The sequence below is a fragment of the Hypanus sabinus genome, chromosome 4 (assembly GCF_030144855.1).
Source record: "Hypanus sabinus isolate sHypSab1 chromosome 4, sHypSab1.hap1, whole genome shotgun sequence".
Taxonomy (NCBI): Eukaryota; Metazoa; Chordata; class Chondrichthyes; order Myliobatiformes; family Dasyatidae; genus Hypanus; species Hypanus sabinus.
This window is the reverse complement of record NC_082709.1, coordinates 119015931-119039499: the sequence shown is the minus strand read 5'-3', so window position 1 is coordinate 119039499 and position 23569 is coordinate 119015931. Positions and strand designations below refer to the sequence as shown.

The window sequence follows — 23569 nt, the reverse complement described above, 5'->3', positions numbered from 1 at the left end:
TTGGTCAGAACAAAATAGAGCCTTTCAAAGTCCCATGGTATTGTCCTTGAAAAAGACCAGGCTACCACAGAATTTGAGAGCTACTTTGGCATTATATCAAATTAATACCGTCTTTTTATGAGTCGCTATAAAATAATATTAAAATGCCTTATTACCTTGTGCCACATAAGTATCCTATTCACAAGGAAGTCTGCAGATGCTGGTATTCCAAAGCAACACTCACAAAATGCTGGAGGAATTTAGCAGGTCAGGCAGCATCTATGGAGATGATTAAACAGTCGACATTTTGGGCCGAGACCCTTCCTCAGAACTGGAAAGGAAGGGGGAAGATGCCAGAATAAGAAGATAGGGGGAAGGGAGGGATGCTAGCTGGAAGGTGATAGGTGAAGCTGGATGGGTGGGAAAGGTCAAGGGCTGGAGAAGACAGAATATGATAGGTAAGGACAGTTGACAATAGGAGAAGGAGAAGAAAGGAGAGTGTTGTGACTGTGAATAAAGTAACCAGAGAGACACTGAAGCTGGTGGTTATAGAAGTCTTTATTTAACAAGCTGGCGTCATACTGGAGAGACTCTTGGAAGAAGATGTCTGCCTGACGCAATATTACGTGACATTTTTATATGCTAAAGATCAAAGATAACAGCAGGGCAATTCTATAGTTACAGTGCATCCTTTGAATTACATATAATTTTCAAACACCTCCAACACTCCAGACACCCAAGATGAATGTTAATCCCCGTCGTCTCTCTAGCTGCACTCTTGCACATGCAGACATCTCAGGTAATCAACCCCAGTCTGCAGACCCAGGAAGACCTTTGTTCAGAGCTGCATTTTGAATTCAACCTTCAATCCACTTTCCCGTTTGAAGACTTGTTGCTACTGAACTTAGTATTTTTATATCCCCTAAATCCAGAATACTCCCTAATGGAGGGGTCCCAGGCAGAAGTGATAGGTAGCTGACAAGTGATGGAAGGTCAGAGTGGGGAATAGAGGAAGGGGGGAGGGGGGGGAAATGTGTTTATCAGAAGGAGAAATCGATATTCATGCCATCAGGTTGGAGGCTACCCAGACGGAGTATAAGGTGTTGCTCCTCCACCCTGAGGGTGGCCTCATCTTGGCTCAAGAGGAGGCTGTAGATTGACATGTCAGAATGGGAATTAAAAGATTTGGCCATCAAATGTCCGGCTTGTGAGGGATGGTGTGGAGGTGCTTGCTAAAGCGGTCCTCCAATTAAATACCCGATTCATGTTTCTGAATATTTCACATGAAACCTAACCATCATATGCAGTTTGATTTAAGTTATTTAAAATAGAAATAATATGTATTCTTTTGATCATTTCCCTTCCTGCAATATTTTGATCTGGATGTAATTGTATCTAGTGCTGCTAGAAATTAGGTTTCACATTCTGCTGAAAAGGGAGATCTAGTCTTTTAACAAACCAGAATAGAATCATGACAGTAATGTAGGGAGCCTTTTTGGATTGGCTGCGTCTATATCCACCGTCTGCTGAAATGATCCAGTCGATACCAGCTGCAGTTCTTTCCCCATAGTCCTGCACGTTTTGATCCTGTTCATGTATACAGTATCTCTAAATGCTTTATAAATTTTGCTGTCATATCTGCTTCTGCAGCCTACCATTGAAGAGTGCCCTGGGCACCTTCCACTGTTTGAGCATGAATTCAGTTCCCTCTTAACTTCAAGATTAGCTTTACTTCTCACCGGACATTGAAACACACAGTGAAATGCATTGTTTGCATCAAATCATATCAGTGCTGGGAAGCTGACTAGTGTCGCCACACTTCCCGTGCCAACATAGTACGTCAAACCTCACTAATCCTAACCATATGTCTTTGGACTGTGGGAGGAAACTGGAGCACCTGGAGGAAACCCACACTGCCACAGGATCATGTGTAAGCTCCTTCTAGACAAAGGCAGGAATTGAACCCTGATTTTACAGCTGCTGCTAATAAGTGTTGCACTGACCATGCTCCACTTTGATTGCATTCAGACAGTGAGATCCAGAACATAACCTCAGGCCATCCCCAAGTTACAAGCACTTGGGGTCTGGAGACCCCAATGAATGGACTAGCTACCATAATAAGTTCAAAACTCCAACGTACATGCATACACTCATTCTAATAAACCGCAGAACTAGTTTACTCCACTTTTAGTAATTCTTCTTAGCAACCTTGCAGGCTCATTTACTTATCTTATCTATTGAGATACAGCACAGAATAGTCCCTTCTGGCCCATCGAGACATGCCACCCAGCAATCCCCTGATTTAATCTGAGCCTAATCACAGGACAATTTACAAGGGCCAATTAATCTACCAACCAGCATGTCTTTGGACTGTAGGAGGAGCCGGAGCACCCGGAGGAAACCCATGCGTTCACAGGGAGAATGTCCAAACTCCTTACAGGCAGCAGCAGGAATTGAACACGGGTTGCCTGTACTGCAAAGTGTTGTGCTAACCACAACGTACTGTGTTTTTGACGTCATTTATTGGCAGCGGTGTGTTTATGAAATTGAGTGGTTTTTAGTGTTTTTTGACATATGACGTCTGTGAAAGTAGAACCTGTTCATTATCTTGCGGAGGCCTGCTTTCCTGCATGAGAAAGGTTTTTCATTGTGCCTGTACCCACTCTTTAGATCTCACCTTCTAGTGTTCAACCTTTTCACCACTGCAAAATGTTTTCTCACACCGTCTGGACATTTGATGATTTTGGACATGTTTGTCAAACCATCTGTCAATCTGCCAATCTTTTCTTCTCGGTGGAGAAAATCTTTTCTGTCGGCACCGTCCCTTAGACCATTCCGACACGTTGATCCAAGCCGTTGCATCTTTCCTGACGTGCAGTAACCAGACATGGAACTAATAAAGCACAAAATGCAGGAGGTAATTCAGCAGCACAGGCAGCATCAGAGCAGAGAGTAAAATAATGGCTTACATCAGAATCAGAATCTAATAACCAGAGGCGGTACTCTTCTTGTAACCAGTGCTTTACAGGAGCTCAACACTTTTATTCTCCAAGGCTGCATATATAAAACCTGTGATCTTGGATGTTTCCTTCTGATCTATTTTTCAGTCTGTACTGCTGCCTTCAAATATCTGTGCACAAGAATGCTGTCCATGAACACCTTTCAGAATGATAATTTACTTGTTGTCTTCACTTATTCTTCCTACCAAAATGGATCTCCCTGCACTCGTCTCTGTTAAATTGCACTTTGCTTAAGTTCCACACCATTCCACCAGGCTTCTGACAGCCACTTGAAGCCTGTCACTGCTACCCCCTCTGCTTTCCTTGTAAATCTCCTGTGAGCTTCCCTCCTCTCACCTTAAACCTATGCCCTCAAGTATTTGGTATTTCCTCCTTCTGATCTATCTATGCTTCTCATAATTTTATATACTTTTATCTGATTGCACCCCTGCCGCTTCGGTTGCAGAGAAAACAAAATCCAAGTTTGTTCAATATCTTCCTATAGCTAACACTGTGACCCAGAGATACTGTGGAGAAATCATGCAACTAGTGATTTGTTGTAATCTGCCATCGTGTGGAACGTCTGAGGTACTGAAGTTAGAGACACCAAAGGATGACTTGACTGAAAAGAATGTAGCCGAGGGATATGTTGAGAGGGTTAGATAACTGATGCAAGTTTAGAAAGGGTTAAATTGCCTGTTACTGTGCTGTACGTGCCAGTGAGTAAGCTATGTATTGGTTTGATTTTGAATTGATTGGAGGGCCATTTGTACACTGGCCCAGAGAGCAAAAGTTAAACACTGTATCTAGTAGAAATAAGTACAGAAGGAGCTGGAAGCACTCTGCAGGCTAGAGCTCAACTAGAGAAAGAACTTAGGTGATGATCTGTAATCAAAGCAGGATAAATCTGAGGTGATTGGATGAACACACGAGAATATACAATGTATAGAGACACAAGACTGCAGGTGCTGGAATGTGGGGCATAAAAACAAGATGTAGGTGAACTCAGCTGGTCAGGCAACATCTGTGGAGGGAAATGAACAGTCATTGTTTCAGGATGCGACTCACTAGAGTAGACAAAGATGGAATTGTCAATTGGCCATTTCCCTCCCTGAATACCAAGTTCCTTCAGCATCTCGTCTGGAAAAATATTTGCATTCATCCTGCAGTATTCAGTTAGGGACATAATTATAGCTGGTTCTGATGGAACTGGAGTTCGCAACCTGCTGAAGAAGGAGCACCATTTTCTGAATTTCAGAACAAGTTGACAGGGAGATTCTGCAATGCCACCTTCTTTCCCCAGCACACAGGATGTAACATTGCCTTAAGAATGAGGATACAGTTATCAGCATTAAGGTGCTTGATCTTGATTACTAGTTACAAGGCCATGTACATACAGATTTTGGAGGTGGGTGGTAATTTTCTAGATGAAAGGTATCATGCAATTTAGTTTAATTGACTTAATTGTGCAGTAGAGATAAGGAGCTGCGTTGAAGTGTTTAGTTCAATTTTGTTCATAGTATATATCTTTTTTCTTTACAGGAAGCCTTTCTGCACTCCTCAAATCAAAGTGGGGTCCATTGAAAGATAATGTGTCTACTATTGTGTTTTACACCAGACAGATACTGGAGGGCCTACACTATCTGCATGAGAACCAGATTGTGCATCGAGACATTAAGGTGACTGGTTTGAATTGGCTTGTGACCTGTCTGAGTTTATATCAGGTTGTCAAGATGAAGCTTAAGTAAAATACAGTACATTAAATAGAGAAAAGATGATTTACTGGGAAATTACCAAAATTGTCCTTCAGTGGAGCAGATGCCTCAGTGGAACAATTTCAGAGGCACTTAATGATATACGTACTGTATTCTCAAAATGTTATTACCAATACACCCTTCCAGCTATGTTAAATAGAGAATGTTACCCTGCATAAAGTCTTTCTCCGCAGATACGGTATTTAATTACATTTCTGCAATTGATGCATATTGATTGCATACAAAGTTTCTAGGAAAATTCAGGAACTCAGCCTCAAGCAGATGTACACTATTATGCAATAATTAAAGATTCAAGGCTCAGATAGGTGTTTAGTTAAGGATTCAGAGGAAATGGAGTAAGGCCAATAAATGTTTTTGACGTGCAGAACAACCATCACTTGATTCAACAGTAGAGATATATTAAACCACACTCCTCCCCGTGATATAGCCTTAGTATCCAATAATAAATATTGTCAACTATTGGTTTTATGCAGAATTGTGCTAAAAATAATTTCCTTTTGGCTAGTATATTGGTTACCTGGGCTAATTTCCTTACAATTATTTTTAATCCTGTGAAGTTCTTTGTACTTACAGGGAGAAAATGTTCTTGTAAACACATACAGTGGTGTGGTGAAGATTTCAGACTTTGGAACATCGAAGCGATTGGCAGAAGTGAACCCTTGTACTGGAACATTTACTGGTATGGACCAAAGGATTCAAATTGTTTGGTCACAACACTGGAGAGAGCTGGTATTGTGTTTATTGCCTGCTGGATGTGCTGCTTTCTTACTTTGTAAGAAGTTTCTCATATTGCATTACAACATGGAAGTATGCCATTCAGCTCATTAGAATTGATCCCAGTGGAATCACATCATTTATATGTTCCCACCCATTCTCATTGTGCTTTACATTGGGATAACTTACAGTAGAAACATCTAAAACTGTAACAAACTTCTGTAGGTGTGTAGTGGAGTGTATTGACTGGCTGCATCACAGCCTGGTACAGAAACACCAATATCTTTGAACAGAAATCCTACAAGAAGGAGTGAATTTGGCCTAATACGTCATGGGTAAAGCCCTCCCAACCATTGAGCATATCTACAAGAAGCACTGTCATAGGAATGCAGCGTCCCTCATTAGAGATCCCCACCACCCATGTCATGCTCTCTTCTCACTGCTGCCATCAGGTAGAAGGTACAAGAGTCTCATAACTTGCACCACTAGGTTCAAGGACAGTTACTACCCCTCAACCATCAAGCTCATGAATAAAAGGACATAACTACACTCACTTGCCCCATCATTGAAATGTTCCCACAACCAATGAATTCACTTTAAAGGGCTCTTCACCTCATGTTCTCGTTATTTATTACTATTTATTTATATTGGCACTTGCACAGTCTGGTCTGCTGGAATCTGGTTGATCTTTCATTAATCCTGTTATCATTACTGCTCCATAGAATTGTTGAATGTGCCCACAAGGAAAATAACTTCAGGGTTATATATGGTGACATGTATGTACTCTGATAATAAAATTTACTTTGAATGTGGGAGGCAACCAGAAGATGGCTACAGAAGAAAAAGATGTACAGTAGTTCGCACACAGGTCAGCATTGAAGCTGGTCTGCTGGAGCTATAAGCCAGCAGTGCCACCCCTGCTTCTCAAATTCCAGTGTTGAAGTAGTGGATGAGTAACTCTCACCATTTCCCGTACGTGGGGAAGCTACTAGATCACTTCAGCATTTGTCCAGCTTAAACACTTCTGCACTGTACAGACTTGGGTTCTGTTCAGGAAGTTAATAAAGGCAGCAAGTGATGACTATTTTATTTATTTAATAAAACAAAATAATTAAAATACGTGGGCCCAGAACACACACACTCTTACGACTCAACCATTCCTTTTATTTTACTTGTGCACAAGGGAAACAGCATGGCCCCTGTCACCCACACTGTCCTGGAGTCTGAACAGAAATTTGCTATTTTTCTACAGAATTGGCCTCTTATTTACAGATATTAATCATTGTAAATTTTAAATGTTTCATGGAACAACAACAACAATTGAAAAGCAGGGAAAAGTTCATATTTACTTCACTGTGTTCTATCGGAGCTCCGAAGAGCTGAAAAACTCACATAGATTCCTTACGTGTCTGTTGTCATGTGCTACTTCGATGGCATAATGATATTTACTGGGATAGGGCAAAAAGGCTCAGCTGAGTTGAGCAAAGCAGGAAGGTAACTGTGCTATCTTACCTGTTATATGACATATAGACGCCACTTCTTCCAGTATCAAATTAGGAGATAAAGCTATCAAAGAAAAATTACATAGGGTCTTACATTAGGTGGCATTTTACAATGGGCAATATTAAAATTGTACAAGTTATTAAATACAGTTAGGGAATGGGTTATTTAAACTGTGTAGTCTATGTTGCGGGTGGCACTGAAGATGGAAACTGTTATCAAAGCTGCCTTGCCTGAGGGTATTGTTGAGCCCAGTGGCTAGTATGTCCACAAACAAAACATACCCCTCTCAAGCATCCCAGTGTTTTACCCTCACCGTGTTCACTGTCCTATTTCCATGTTTGCTGGATCAAAAAACCCATTTAGAATTTATTTCACATTTAGAATAGTATTCCCTAAACAACTATGTTACTTAAAACAAAAATTACCAGTCACAAATGGGTCAAATGAGCCAGATGTGTATAAAGCAGGTAATGTTAAGACTGAAGTTTTCAGTAAAATTTTAAACAGAAATTAATCTGGTAAGATGAGCCAAAATTTGGTCACAGTCAGTTTGGTTAAATATAAAACAAAGCAATAAGTTAAAATAATATTCAAGTTCTACAGGACAGCTTTGTAATACCTTTAAATCAATGTACAATATTGCCCAGAGGCCATAGTGAAGCAGCCTGGAAAGTCTACAAATATTGTCTCTATTCACTTAACGGATTTAATCTTTTGATGTTGTAATTGCTTTTGGCAATATTGTAAAATACAATTTTACTTAACTCTTCTCGTATCACAAGTAACAGTACGTATTTTCCTTTAAGCTAGGTTGCAATTTATTTACAATAACATTTATTAAAATGGGTGTCCCTACGTTTAGAGTTAATCCAGGTACTTTTGTAAACATTTACACACAAGGTCTATGTATTCATTAGCATCCTTGTCTTTTGTACAACAGTATATTTTATGCCGATCTACCGTGCGAAGGAAACATTTTCTTATGGCTCTCACTAGATGAGTTCAAGGTACACTGAAATCAACATTTTGCTCATCGCCTCTGCATCCCTCCACCTCCCGTCTCTCGTAGTGCTATTGGGAACCTCCATCTGTGGCAGGGCACCAGCTGATGCCAGCCTCGCCAAGTACTCTTGAGAGACACTTGGTGTGAGCCTTGTTGAAACCGTGCCTGGGGAAGGCATGTGGACAACACCTAGTTCACCACCAGACTCCAGTGTTAATTGTTTCTTTTCAAGCACTGAGGTAGACGATATTAACTTCTCCTGATGTTTCTGTCTTTTCCTTTAACTTTTGCTCACTTTCTCTGCTTTTTGCTGAGATTCATCTGACTGTTTTTACATTTCACATCTTCATTGAAAAATCAGAGGCCACCATACAGTCTTCTCTCATTTTCTTTTCTTTAACAACCCATCTGCAGACTTTTACTTAGTATATTCCACCGTGCAATACACTTTTCAACATACCTAATGTTTTCTGGTCCATAACATACAAACATGCACACTATCAGAGTCCTTTAGAAGTCTGGAACATGGCACTTTCACGCACACACACAATCAAGGCATATGGCATGTACATTTCAGAATTCCTTTTTAAAACACTTAAAGGATTTTTCTGTGCTCTATGTGGGAAACCAACCCGAACCAATACAACCTCGTGTGGAACTCCATCCCAGACACAGCAACCTCGTGCGGGACTCCAGCCCAGACACAGCAACCTCATGTGGGACTCCAGCCCAGACACAGCAACCTCGTGCGGGACTCCAGCCCAGACACAGCAACCTCGTGCTGGACTCCAGCCCAGACACAGCAACCTCGTGCGAGACTCCACGCTCAACTTTTGTTAAACATTACAGCTTTCCTATTTCAGTGACTAAGGTGACACAGCTTGACTACTCCACACAGTGATATTTGCCTTCCTGCAGCAGGCTTAGACCCAATCTCCTACTCACCTATGAGCAGCATGTGATTGTGCTGATCAGATACCAGGGCTGAATTCCTTTCTCCCATATAACAAAGTCAAGGATTAGCCGTCTCGGTGGAACCTCCAAGTAACTGTCATTTTGTGATAGTAAAATAAAATAAAATAGGTGGGCCCAGAGCACACACACTCTTACAATTCAACCATTCCTGTTATGTTACTTGTGCACAAAGGGAACAGCATGGGTCCAGTCACCCACACCGTTCTGACGTCTGAACAGAAGTTTTGTACAGAATTGGCTTATCAGTAAATTGTACAGTGTATTTAGCCCCATCCCTTTGTTCACAGAAATGAGCATTACCACCAGGGGTTTTCAATAATTTAACTGAGAATTTTTATTTGGGAATCACATGCTGCTTTTTCACAGTAAAGCCCAAAATAAAACATGGAATATTGTAAAGTATGAAAAACTAAAAATTCAAAAACTGAAATGTCAGCAATTCCAAGTATTCTTTGCTCAGTGCTGAGGTGAACCACCTCTCACAGCAATTACTGCCAGTAATCTTTTTGGCTGATGGTTTAGTGGCATCAGCACTGGACTTCAGGTCAAAAGGTCCCGAGTTCAAATCCAGCCGGCTCCCTTGCACGCTCTCCATCCGTGCCTGGGTTGAGTGTCAAGCTAGCAACTCAACCTATTTAAAAAGAAAACCTGGAGAGGGATAGGCGGATGGACTCCACCAAGTTTCAGATGCCCAAGACACGCCGTACGATGAGCAGTCACCAAAAGATCTGTGCAAAAAGCTTGTCATGACGGCGCCCCGACGACTCCACCATAGTTCAGGGTGCACCCGCGCACAAACACACACAATCTTCTTGGATAAGTCTCTATTAGGTTTGCACAATGTGATGGAGCAAGATTTTCTCATTCATCTGTGCAAAAATTGCTGAAGCTGTGCCAGGTCCGTTGGGGACCACTTGTTAGATGTAGCCACTGGTTTCTGCGGCTTACTCAGAATGACAGCAATTTTGAAGTCTTACCAGAGATGTTCGATTGGGTTAAGGTCAGGACTGTGACCGGGCCTCTCAAGGGTATCACTCCATGGTTGCACTGGCAGTGTGCTCTGGGTTGTTGTCCTACTGAAAAATGAACTTTCTCCCCAGTTTAAGCTTTCTGGTGGAGGCTAGCAGGTTTTTACCCAGCATCTCTCTGTATTTACCAGCATTCACCTTCCCATTAATAATGACCTGATTTCTAATCCCTGCTGCTGAAAAGCATCCCCATGGCATAATGCTACCTCCATCATACTTTACAGAATAGATGGTGTTATCTGGCTGGTGTGTAGTATTAGATTTATGTCACATGCACCGCTTAGTTCTAAGGCCAAAAAGTTCCACTTTAGTCACATCCGACATCCGACCACAAGGCTAACTTCCACAATTTGACAGTAATTTCTAAGCAATGTTTCATCTTTACGGGGCAAGGATATGCTTTTTTTTTTAGCCAGTCCTCCTCCTTGCCACTCTCCCATAAATAATCTTTTTGTGCAAGGCCTTAGAGATTGTGGAGCCATGAACTTCATCTCCAGTTGCAACCACTGGTTTCTGCAGCTCTCTCAGAGGGACTGTTAACATCACAGTAGCCTCTCTAAAAAATACCATTCTTCTCCAGCAACTAAGTTTATAGGGTCAGTCTGACCTAGGCAATGTGGCTGTGATTTCATATTATATCCACTTTTTCACAATGGACTACATTGAGCACCAAGGTCTGTTTGGTGCTTTTGAGATGGTCTTGTACCCTTGTGCTTCTCTATTATAATTTCCCTGACTCCTCCTGAATGTTCTTTGTTTTTGTTTTGGTTTGGTCAGTGAAAAACCTATCCTATCATTGAGAGAGAGGATATTTATTCTTATTAATTCATTGAAAACAGGTGATCCTCCAATTTTCTACATTAAAAATCGGGTGAGTGGGTAGTATACACATCACACCTGCGGAAAGTTAGCTGAGTAATTTCAAAGGGGCTGAATACTTCTTCAGCCTCAGAATTTTTAAATTTTTAGTAAATTGTTGACAGGTTTCAAAATTTTTCTTTTCTTTTGATATAATGCACAATGTTTTGTAGATTAGCTCAAAAATCCTACTTCAATAAACTTTAAATTTTGAAAATGAGAGCATAGTATGAAAATAGTTATGGGGGCTGAATACTTTTGAAATACACTGTATAAGTTTGAATTCCTTCCTCACAAGATCAATCACCATTCACAACAGAGAGTCCATTGAAATTTCAAGTGAACAGCAGATGACATTTTGAAGTTAGTAAGGACAATAGAGGGTTAGTTGTTGGATATGTTTCACATCCTTCTGTTAATCTTATCTTGTCAATCTCCAGCACCCCCTATTGTGGAAAGGGATACTATGTATTAGGAAGGCCTTTCTAAAAATGTCTCACTACAGCGGCATCCCTTGTCTGGTTTGAGTGCACATTGCCTCAGTCACCCCAGCCCATCTCATCTGATGTCAGCAGAGGTTTCTCCAGCGGTCTCACTTCAAAGATCTTTCTTGACTCCAACTGCCTGAGGCTATCCTTGCCTTAGCACAACTACCACACAAGGAATACGAAACATGATAAACATCCTTGAGATAAACCAATGTCTTTGCTGAGATTATTTCCAAAGCAAATATCAAATGTCAATTAACTGACCATCTTTCTAATTGTGGATGAACCTGCCCAGGATTGTTATGTTAGATTTTCCCCTTGTCTTTATCATGGCCCTTAGTTCTCCAGTTCATCCCGGAAGAAATGCTTCAAAGATTAACCTGGAACAGTTAAAACAAAAGCAAGAATGCTAAAAACATTCCATTTACCTGTCCTTTTTTGAAAGGTTTATGCAGAAAAATACCTTTGAGCATAGGCTGTGGTCTACATAAAACCTCTGCAGGAGAAAAACAGTGGTGAATCATTTTGGGTGCTTTCCCTGTGAAAGTCATTTGGCAGAATGTCTCATCACCACAACCCTGAAGCTAGGCCTTCATCTTAAGAGGGGCCATCCCTGTGAAAACCTCTGTGCACAGGTAGTGACTCATCTCTACTGCACACTATTCTTAGGTTGCTGTGGTGTGGATGAGTTATTATACTGCTAGTGCCAGACTGTGGGCTTTTCCAGAAAGTCTTGGTTGGGATCTCCATCAGGGTCGATCGTGAGCAACTGTGCAACATTGGATTCTGAGCTCTAAGGATGCTTCCAAGAATGGACCAAGTTACGCATCATCTGTTGCAAGATCATCAACTTGGTGAAAAAACAGAGTTTGCTGTGCCTAAAATTTGCTGGTAATCCAGTGTAAGGGTATGTTGACAATCAATAGTTGGAGACTGGCACATTCCAGGGTGCAGGTGTAGGTGCTGAAGAATTCACTGAAACTTGGTCTAGTGCCATGGAAGCTTTAAGGAAAGGAATACACTATAGGGTTGTCTTGCCTCCTTGGGATAGAGCCCATGTTAGTCTCTCAGACTAACTGTAGATAGAATGTTTGGGAATCAGCAGTAAATTTTAAGTATGCGGTGGGTAATGATATGCTTGATAGACTGAATGAAACTGATGCAACTTCCTTTACTATATAACTGTGTATTTTATCAGTAACATATATCTTTGGAAATTAAAGTTATACTGTGGCTCAAGAATGCCGAGGGAAATAACAGTTACGAGACTTGTAAAACTGGCTGCTGCCTCATCATTGCTTATTTTATGCAATTGTTCAAAAGCAGAATGTCTTCTTCCACATTAATTGAAGCTAGGAGTGTTTCTAAAATATGTCTAATATATATGGAACATGTATTCTGTCAAATTATCATCAGCATGCATTGGTTTGTTTATTTGTTTTTATTTTCTCTTATGCTTTTCTTAAACATGGAAATCAAGAAAAATAATTTTCCTCCAGAATCTCGAACACTATTGTCTCATTATTTGGAAGGTATCTTACCCCCCCCCCCCACTGTAAAGAAGGCATCAGATTCTTCCTTCTACTCTCACTGTACCTCATTGTAGAATAGCTAATATGTGACAAAAGGACTTCTGTGTCATTGACGGTAAAATTTTTCCTTTCTTCAATGGGTTTCTTTGTCTAATTCAAACCATCTAGGCACATTACAATACATGGCTCCTGAGATCATGGACAAGGGCCCCCGAGGTTACGGTGCCCCAGCAGATATTTGGTCTGTGGGCTGTACTATCATTGAAATGGCAACTGGCAAACAACCCTTCTACGAATTAGGGGAGCCTCAAGTAGCTATGTTTAAGGTAAGGTTGCCACTGTGTCACTTCTTGCTGTTACAGAGTATGCCTTTACTCCTAAAGGATTACACTCAAACTCTGATAATCTGGCACTTTGGTGCTGGATAGGCAGACTGTCCAGGTCATTGAATGTTAATCCTATCAATACTCCAAAATGCTTTCACTTCCTTCCTTTGAAATATTACACTGCAGAGTAATATATATTTTCAGTGAACCAAGCGAGGTTAAAGGGAGCAGTGTGAGTTTCAGCTGTAGTCACAAAACAACTGGAATTCCTCATACCTGCCATTCCTGATGCTGAACTTGCAGCAAAGCCAGTCTCCAGAAAATCAAGCACTCTTCGGAATAATGGGTGAGCCAAATGCCAAATGGTTGGGATTTCCAAATGATCAGATACCGGATTATCAGTTTTATTGTACCTGAATTCCTGTCTTAAGTCTTAAAATGGAAAGAAAAATCTGGGTATAACATAATGATAAACATGGGTGTGTTTCCATAGAATAAATTACAGAACAAAAGTGTTTTTGTTTCTATTGGCGATTCAATATTTTCTTTATTCCTACTTCTCCGTTCTGTATGATCAGGGATCAAATTTATTCACCATAGACACTTTACTTGATTAGGAATTTGCTTGCTGTGTTGGCACAACATACAAAAAAGAGAACAACATTCAGTAGTTATAAAGAACTACATAGTCAGAACTTAACGTACGGATGTGGAATAAAAATGTCCGTAAGTACATAAATGTCAGCATGTATTTACAATGTAAACAGCATTATTAAAGTGGTTTAAAGTGTTTACAGTGCAGTGATTAAAATAATAGAGGAATAGTTGATCAGATCAACTGTCTAGAGAAGAAACTTTTAAGGTGGCGTGGTTTTTGTTTTAATAGCGCTAGAGCACTTTCTAGAAAGTAACTTTTTGAATCAGATGGTGCGAATAATTGTTTCTAAATAGGCCACACGTCTGTTTTGAAGTTTTCCTGTTTATCTAAGATGGGTTTCTTCAACAGGTTGGAATGTTTAAAATACACCCTGAGATCCCAGAATCTATGCCAACAGATGCAAAGTCTTTTATTCTACGCTGCTTTGAGCCTGATCCTTCCAAGCGAGCCACGGCTGCAGAGCTGTTGAAGGATCCCTTCCTCAGGAAGACTAGTTGGGGCAAGAAGAATAAAATTGCCTTCAAACAGACTGGTAAGTCTTGCAAGTAATCAAAGATCCAATGTCATTAGAAGAAGAGATAAGAACTGATTATATGATTAAATTGGAGAAGGATGAGCAGAAACAACTCAACAGAAGATTGCAGGGGGCGTCACGTGATGACATAGGATCGAGATGCTGGAACCCAGCTCTCCCGTTTATTAAAAAAAATCAATAAATTAATGTTTAAGTGAAGAAAAGTTAGTCAATACTTACTAAAAGTTACTTATAAACTACTCCGGATTGTTTCAAGTTATGCCTCACAAACAGAAGATGAAGAAAACTACTTCCGCGAAGACCGCTCAAGTTGGAACAGAATCAAGGCCTACTTCTGCCAAAGAACCGCGGGCTCAGGTACATTATACCACCGGCGATACAGGACAGGAAACTGCGGCAACATCGACCATTTCTAAAGAAAAAGACCAACGAGAACTGTGCAAACGTGAAGGAAGGAGCATGCGCAAACGGGAACAACCAGAACTACAAATCCCAGTTACGACTGAAACCGAAAGTGAAAGTGAATCTGAGAGAGAGTCAGATTCTCTGGGAAAATCAGACGAAGATTGAGGTAAAAGTTTTTCAGGAAATATAGAAAAGACTTTGATGCAAATAATGCATAGATTAGAAAAATTAAACGCATTAAAAGTAATTTAAAAAGTGATAAATATGGAGATGATGTTTGATAAAATGACAAAAAGACAGGAAAAAATGGAAAAGAGAATTATAGACTTGGAAACTACAACGGAAGACATAGTTGAAAGAATGAATAAAATGGAAGATGATACTACTGCCTGGACATCAGAAAGAAAACAATTAATGGAAAAAATTGATAAGCTTGAAAATTTTAGTAGACGAAACAATATTAAAATTGTTGGACTTAAAGAAGATATAGGAGAAGATCCAATAATTTTTTTCAAAAATGAATTCCTGAAAAATTGGAAATGGAAGGAGAAACTCTAATTGAGATCGAAAGGGCTCATAGAGCCTTAAGGTCAAGATCTCAAGCTGATCAAAATCCACGATCAATTTTGATAAAATGCTTAAGATACCAAGATAAAGAAAAGATCCTGAAGGCGGCTGCCCAATGTGCCAAAAAGAGAAAGGGGCCATTGATGATAGCAGAGAAGGCAGTTCTTTTTTTTTATCCTGATATAAGTTATAACCTTTTGAAGAGAAAGAAGGAATTTAACCCAGCGATAAAAGTTTTATGGGAAAAGGGTTATAAATTTATAATGCGTCACCCAGCAACACTGATAATTTTTTTGGAGAAGGGAAAAAGAAGATTTTTTTACCAATTATCAAGAAGCGGAGGAGTTCACACAAAAACTTCCATCTATTCGCTAATTATACATAGAGATTTCCAAGCATAATGGATTAAAGATGAAGATAGAGACAGTGAATGGAAGTGATGGACATTTAAGGATGATACAGGGGAGAAAAGCAAAATTTCAGAAATACTAATTGAGAATAGTATTTTTCTTCTTATATATATACTTTTTTATGTTGCCGGGCGGCTGGGGAGCTTTGGATCGATTACTACGGGATTCACGTGTATAATCATGGCGATCGCCATGACCCGTACAACAGAGGGCGGTAATGTTGTGTTTTTTTTCACAACATTAGTAGGAGGGTATTTTGTTTTTTTCTTTATACTCTATTTTTCTTCTATCTCCGCCTGGATGATCGGTGGGCACACACAGAGCAACATGGAGAATCTTAAAAAGATTTCCCAAGATACCATGAAAGGTGAAAGATTAGGTATTATTATAGATTGGAGTAACATAATTAAAAATAATGACTAATTTACTGAGTTTTTTAAGTTTTAATGTTAATGGGCTTAATGGACCGGTGAAAAGAAAAAGAATTTTAACATACATTAAAAAATTGAAAACAGATATAGCTTTTTTACAAGAAACACATTTAACAGACATAGAACATCAGAAATTAAAAAGAGACTGAGTTGGAAATGTTATTGCAGCTTCATTTAATTCAAAGGCGAGAGGAGTTGCAATTTTGGTTAATAAAAATTTACCAATTAAAATACAAAACGTATTAATTGATTTGGCGGGGAGATATGTAATTATACATTGTCAAATTTTTTCAGAACTATGGACTCTTATGAATATTTATGCACCAAATGAAAATGATGTAAAAATTATACAAGAGGTCTTTTTGAATTTGGCTAACGCACATGACAAAATATTAATAGGTGGAGATTTTAACTTTTGTTTAGATCCAGTTTTAGATAGATCAACAAAGGTTGTCACAAAGTCAAAAGTAGTAAAATTAACTCTATCATTGATGAAAGACTTAAATTTGATTGATATATGGAAAAGAATTAATCCAAAAGAAAGAGATTATTCATTTTATTCAAATAGACATAAAACATATTCAAGGATAGATTTTTTCCTATTATCAACAAATATTCAAGATAGAGTGAAAAATATGGAATATACACATTAGAATATTGTCAGATCATTCTCCTTTGATAATGACAATGACAGATAAAGAGGAATCAATTTATAGATGGAGATTTAATTCAATAATACTAAAACGTCAAGATTTTTGTGATTTTATGAAAAAGCAGATTCAGTTCTTTTTGGATACAAATTCACATTCAGTTGATGATAAATTTATATTGTGGGAAGCAATGAAGGCATATTTGAGAGGCCAGATAATAAGTTATACTTCTAAAATTAAGAGGGAATATATGATAGAAATAGATCAATTGGAAAAAGATTACAAAATTAGAAAAAGAATCTCAAAGAAATATGACAAAAAAAACTAAGACAACTTATTAATAAGAAGTTACAATATAATACACTTCAGACATATCGAACAGAAAAAGCAATTATGAGAACTAAACAGAGGTATTATGAACTAGGTGAAAGATCACATAAGGTCCTTGCATGGCAGTTAAAAACAGACCAGACTTCTAAAACAATAAATGCAATTCGAACAAGAGTAAATAAAATTACTTATAAACCTTTTGAAATTAATGAAATTTTTAAGAATTTTTATTCTGAGTTGTATAAATCAGAATCATAAAATGATAATGTCAAGATAGAAAGGTTTTTATCACAAATAACTCTTCCAAAATTAAATATGGAAGAACAGAAGGGATTAGATATGCCTTTTACATTGAAAGAGGTCGAAGAAGCCTGAGGATCACTTTAAAGTAATAAATCTCCAGAAGATGGTTTTCCGCCTGAATTTTATAAAAAGTTTAAAGATTTATTAATTCCTCCTTTTATGGAATTAATACATCAAGTGGAAAGAATGCATAAACTTCCAGAATCTTTTTCGACAGCTATTTTAATAGTATTGTCAAAAAAAGATAGAGATCTTTTAAAGCCAGCATCATATAGACCTATTTCTTTATTAAACACTGATTATAAAATAATAGCAAAAATCTTATCTAACAGATTATCTAAATACTTACCAAAATTAGTACATATGGATCAAACAGGATTTATTAAAAATAGACAATCGGCAAATAATGTAGCTCGGTTATTTAGTATAATTCATTTGGCGCAAAAGAGGAAGGAAATGTATGTGGTAGTTGCTTTAGATGCAGAAAAAGCATTTGATAGATTGGAATGGGATTTTTTATTTAAGGTATTGGAAAAATATGGATTAGGAGTATCTTCTTTAAAATGGATTAAAACCTTAAATACTAATCCCAAAGCTAAAGTAGTGACAAATGGTCAAATTTCAACATCATTTCAGTTAACAAGGTCAACTAGACAAGGTTGTCCATTATCATCTGCTTTATTTGTGTTGGCGATAGAACCATTAGCAGAATTAATTAGAATGGACCCAGATATTAAGGGTTTCAGAGTTAATCAGGAAGAATACAAGATTAACTTATTTGCTGATGATGTTCTGCTTTATTTAACAAACCCATTGCACTCATTGCGTAAATTATCCTATAGATTAGAAGAATATGGGAAAATATCAGGTTATAAAATAAATTGGGATAAAAGTGAAATTTTACCTCTTACTAAAGGAGATTATAGTCAATGTCGATTAATAATTCAATTCAGATGGCTGGCAAATGGTATAAAATATTTAGGTATAAGAGTTGATAATGATATAAAGAATTTATATAAATTAAAGTACTTACCATTATTGAGAAAAATTCAAGAAGATCTTGATAAATGGATGGTATTACCAATAACATTAGTAGGTAGAGTAAATACCATAAAAATGAATATATTCCCTAGACTACAATACCTATTTCAATCACTACCAATACAACTACCCCAGAAGTTTTTTCAAGAGTTAAATAAATATGTGAGGAAGTTTCTTTGGAAAGGTAAGATGTCAAGAATATCGTTGGAAAAATTGACATGGAAATTTAATCTAAAACTTCCAAATTTTAAGAATTATTATATAGCAAATCAACTTACATTTATTGCATCTTTTTTAGAGATAGACCAGCATGGATTAGAATAGAACTAGATAAAATAGGAGAAAATACACCAGAAGATTTTATATATAAATGGGAATCTAAATGGATACGGGGAAAAGAAAGAATCTCCTATATTAAAGCATTTGATTGACTTATGGAATAAGATAAATGTTGATGATGAGACAAAGAAATCTTTATTAGTAAAGAGATCTTTAATTCAAAATAGACTTATTCCTTTTACAATGGATAATCAACTTTTATATAATTGGTTTCAAAAAGGGATTAGATATATAGGAGATTGTTTTGAAAGAGGTATATTAATGACATTTGATCAATTAAAGAATAAATATAAAGTATTAAACAACACTCTTTTTTGTTACTTCCAATTAAGGGCTTATTTAAGAGAAAAATTAGGTCAAACAATGTTATTGCCCAAATCTAATGAAATAGAAACTTTAATCCAAAAAGGAAAGACTAAAAAATTTATTTCTTGTATGTATAGTTTGATTCAAAAACAGGAAATTAAACAAGGAGTCCATAAGTCAAGACAAAAATGGGAAAGTGATTTGAATATTAAAATTGAAGAAACAAATTGGTCAAGACTATTTCTTGATAGTATGACAAATACAATAAAAGTTCGGTTAAGGTTAGTGCAATATAATTTTTTACATCAATTATATATTACACGACAAAAAATAAATAAATTAAACCCAAATTTACCCGATCAGTGTTTCCGATGTAAACAAGAAATCGGTACTTTTTTACACTCTACTTGGTCTTGTTCCAAAATTCAACCTTTTTGGACAAATTTAAGAGTTTTATTGGAACACAACTTCCACATAATCCAATATTATTTTTACTAGGCGATATTGAAGGGATAAAATCGAAACCCAAATTGAATAAATATCAGAAAGAATTTATAAAAATTGCACTAGCAGTAGCCAAAAAGGCTATTGCAGTTACTCGGAAATCGTATGGAATTGGATTGATCATTGGAAGAATGAAATTTACAGCTGTATTCCACTTGAAAAAATTACTTATAATTTAAGAGATAAATATGAAACATTTTTGAAAATTTGGCGCCCTTATTTACAAAAGACAGGATTAAATATATAGGTGCTCCGAAGATAAAATAATTGGTTATTTGGGGAAAGAAATAAATATATATATTAAAGTTATTATGAACACCGTGGAGCATGTGGGGATCTCCTGATATCCAGGCACTCTTTCTTTCTTTCTTTTCTATAGGGATGTTAGGGGGGAGGGGTTAAGGGGAGGTGGGGGGGGGAAGGATATATATATTTTTTTACATATTTTTACTTTTGGTAATTATTTGAAAACTCAACAAAAAAGTTTAAAAAAAAACAGAAGATTGCAAAGACAGAGAGTACACAGCAAGTGGTGGGAACCGTAACCGTATTGATACACTGAAGGATCTTGGGATCTAAGTCCATAGCTCTCAGAAAGTGGCTGTCTAAGGTGAAAGGGTGGTAAAGAAAGTGAATAGCCTACTTGTCTTTATTCGTTAAGGTGTTGAGTTCAGGAGCCAGGGAGTTATATTACAGCTATATAAATCTCCAGTTAGGCCACTTCCGGCATATTGAATTACTCATTGTGGGAAGGATGTTGATGCTTTGGGCAGGATGCAGAAGTGGCTTCCCAGGATGCTGCCCGGATTAGAGGGTAGGCACTATGAGGAGAGTATGGTCAAACCTGAGTTGTCTCTCTGGACCAACAGAAAGAGCACTTTCATAAGATTATGAGATGGAATAGATTGACAGCTGGCATCTTTTGCTCAAGATTGAAATGCCTGATACTAGAAGATAAGCATTTAGGGTGAGAGGGGGAGATGTGGGAGTTACTTTTAGTTTACACAGAATGGTGTTTGTCTGGGATGTGATACCAGAGATCGTGTGGAGGTAGGTATGATCGTGGTATTTCAGAGACTCTTAAAGAGGCAAATAAAGATGCAGAGAATAGATGGATATGGACCTACAGACAGAAGGGATTATTAATTTGGTATGATTCATTGGCTTAATCAGTTCAGCTGAACTATTCCAGTGCTTTAGTATGGACTGTTCTAGAAGCAGTCCCTGAAATTGTGAGGCAGACAATCTGCTGAATGGGAGTGGATTCCAGTATTGGGTTTGGAACTTAATGCTGTAATTATTGTTTTTCCTCAGTACTAATGGTCACAAAGTTAAGCCTGGTCCAGGGTAGCAAGCTGAGTGCTAGGAATCAGACTGAGGTTTAAGGGAAATGGTCAGCAGGAAGATGATTTTTGCTTTTGCTGTCTAGAGTCCAATCGAAGCATCTCTCTTCCGATCCTGGGTCCGGGTGAAAACCGGGGCAGCAGTGGCAGTGATCATGGATCAACTTCACCAGACTTTGACACAAAGCAGAGCCCATTCTTCGAGAAAAATGAAGGACTGAATTCGGACAATCAGATCGGAGTTTCAGGGTCTCTTTTACTGAGGTAAAATGCAAAACCAAACTTTACCAGTTTTGCTTATAGGTTTTGTGCATGGATCTTCTAGTCTTCAGTGCGGAATGTCATTAAGCCAGAGTGAAATGCTTGCTGAGTTTGCAGTCAGAAGATAGGACTGTAATGCAAGGACTACATTACCCCATTGCATTATCCTGTATGATCGTATTACCGTCCTCCAACTGTGTACATTGAAAGATAAATATTACAAAAAATGCTTAGTGGATGAAATAGCTCAAGACATCTTTTGGCACAGGACAAATTTCCAATCTTAACTGAGCCATAATGAAGAAATAAATGACAAGGGGACAAGCATTGACATTTCTAGACTTCTACAATACAACACGTCCTTTCATTTCTTCCGTTCTCACCATCATTGATGCAAACAGTTCTTCTAGGTGAAGTTCATAAAACTTTAATGCATTGGAGCAGGATTTGGTGATTCGGCCCATCAAGTCTGCTGTGCCATTTCATCGTGGCTGATCTATTTCCTTCTCAGCCCAAAACCCCTGCCTTCTCCCCATATCCCTTCATGCCATGACTAATTTAGAATCCATCAACTTCTGCCTTGAACATACCCAGTGACTTGCCACCATGGTAACAAATTTCACAGGTTGATCACTCTTTAGCTTAAGAAATTCCTCCTCAATTCTAACAGGATGTCCCTCCATGCTAAGATCATGTCATCTGGTCTTAGACTCCTCCACCACAGGGAAACATCCTCCCCATATCCAGTCTATCGAGGCCTTTCAACATTCAATTCAATGTGACGCTCTGCTGACCTAGTTTTCTGCATGTGATCCTTCTGCACTATAGAAAGCAAATGTAGGCAGGTTGATTGTTTTTGTGTGTTCTTCAGGGTGAAGAGAGCCCCAGTTCACATTATATGCAGATTTCAAAAATTGTGCAAGTGATTCAAGATCCCCTGTGCCAGATTGTAAATTCACATTAATTTTGGTTCCAAATAGAAAACCAAGAAACCAAACGAGATGTGCATTAGGTTGGGTCAATGTAAGCAAAAAAAAAACAAACTGAGGGAGAAACTGGAGATGCAAGGCAGCAGATGCTGGAATCTGAAGCAACACATAAAGCACTGGAGAAGCTCAGTGTGTCAGTCAACATCTACCGTAGGAAATAGACAGTTCTGGTTCGACATCCTGACAGATGAAGAGACACAACCCGAGTCTTCAGCTGTCCATTTCTCTCCATGCTTCCTTTCTCACTGAATTGCTCCAGCACTTTGATTCTTTTTCTCGGTATCTGAAACCTCTTTATGTCCCTGGATAAACTCAAGATAGAGCGCCCCTTATACATTACAGGACTTACTTTCTTGAGGGAAAGAATACAGAAGTAGATACAATAATGTGAAATGTATGATGATCTCTGCAAAGATTCATAGCTGATTCCATATTTGCTTGAATGGAAGCTATATCCTGAGGGTGAAGAGGTACTTAGGATTGCAAGTTTCTGGTGCACAGCAAGAGGTGCCCTTATGTATTACGTCCTGAAATTTTTAGGACTTCAAGACTGCATCAGCCAATAATGGTTCCAGTACTGGTTAGATTTCCAAGATTCAGCCTGCTCTCTCAGACCCAGTCTCACCACTTTAAGAGATAGTGCCCCTTCCTGTTTTACTGAAGGCTTGGTGGAGGAGGCTCCCATGGCCTGTATCACTGGGTTTGCCTGTGATTGAGTAGAGAATCCTGAGTGTCAAGTGTATTGCATTTTCCCTTGTGCAAGCTGCCACCTAATCCACTCACTACCCAAAGCAAAAATGGATAACAGTGTGAATCATGTTCCCAATCAGTATGTCTGCTTTTCAGAAGCTTGATGCTTATGTGTGATATGGAATGCAACTAGATTGCAAAGGGTTTTGTGTGCAGTTTCCATGGTGCAATCACAAGGGACTGTATGTCAACTCAGTGTATCATGCTGTTCGTTCCCATCATAAATTAGTTTGTATCTATTATGTTATGCATGAGATACACTTACAGAGCTAACCATTTCCACTTGCTGTTTGCATTTATTTTAAGAGCCCAACATGTGTATTAAAAGTTCAGCTAAAAGTAGAAGACACTTTCATTCCAGGAAGACACAGAGCTTCATTTCACATTAAAAGAGACAGTCAGAATGACTTCACTTCAAGTCAACAAGTTAATTTATGTGTCAGAAGAGCCTGGTTACTTTCATCACTCACTTCCATTTGCCAGATGCCTAGACATTATCTACTTTCAGCAGTGATTTCAGTTGTTGTTTTATTCATCCAGCCCAACCTCCTCTGAGGAATTAATATT

The 23569-nt window shown here is 38.3% G+C and overlaps 1 protein-coding gene across 4 annotated transcripts in view; it reads left to right on the top strand.

The window, feature by feature from the left end:
- Positions 1 to 23569, top strand: part of map3k15 (mitogen-activated protein kinase kinase kinase 15) — a 150248-nt gene that overhangs the window by 100992 nt on the left and 25687 nt on the right. For all 4 annotated transcript variants that reach the window (XR_009511766.1, XM_059968014.1, XM_059968013.1 and 1 more), the window contains exons 16-20: positions 4521 to 4657; positions 5327 to 5432; positions 13023 to 13180; positions 14187 to 14370; positions 21089 to 21266. Coding sequence is in view for 3 of the 4 variants with exons in the window: in XM_059968014.1 (XP_059823997.1) it covers positions 4521 to 4657; positions 5327 to 5432; positions 13023 to 13180; positions 14187 to 14370; positions 21089 to 21266 (763 nt within the window). In the remaining variant the exon portion in view is untranslated. The remainder of the gene's footprint in view (positions 1 to 4520; positions 4658 to 5326; positions 5433 to 13022; positions 13181 to 14186; positions 14371 to 21088; positions 21267 to 23569) is intronic.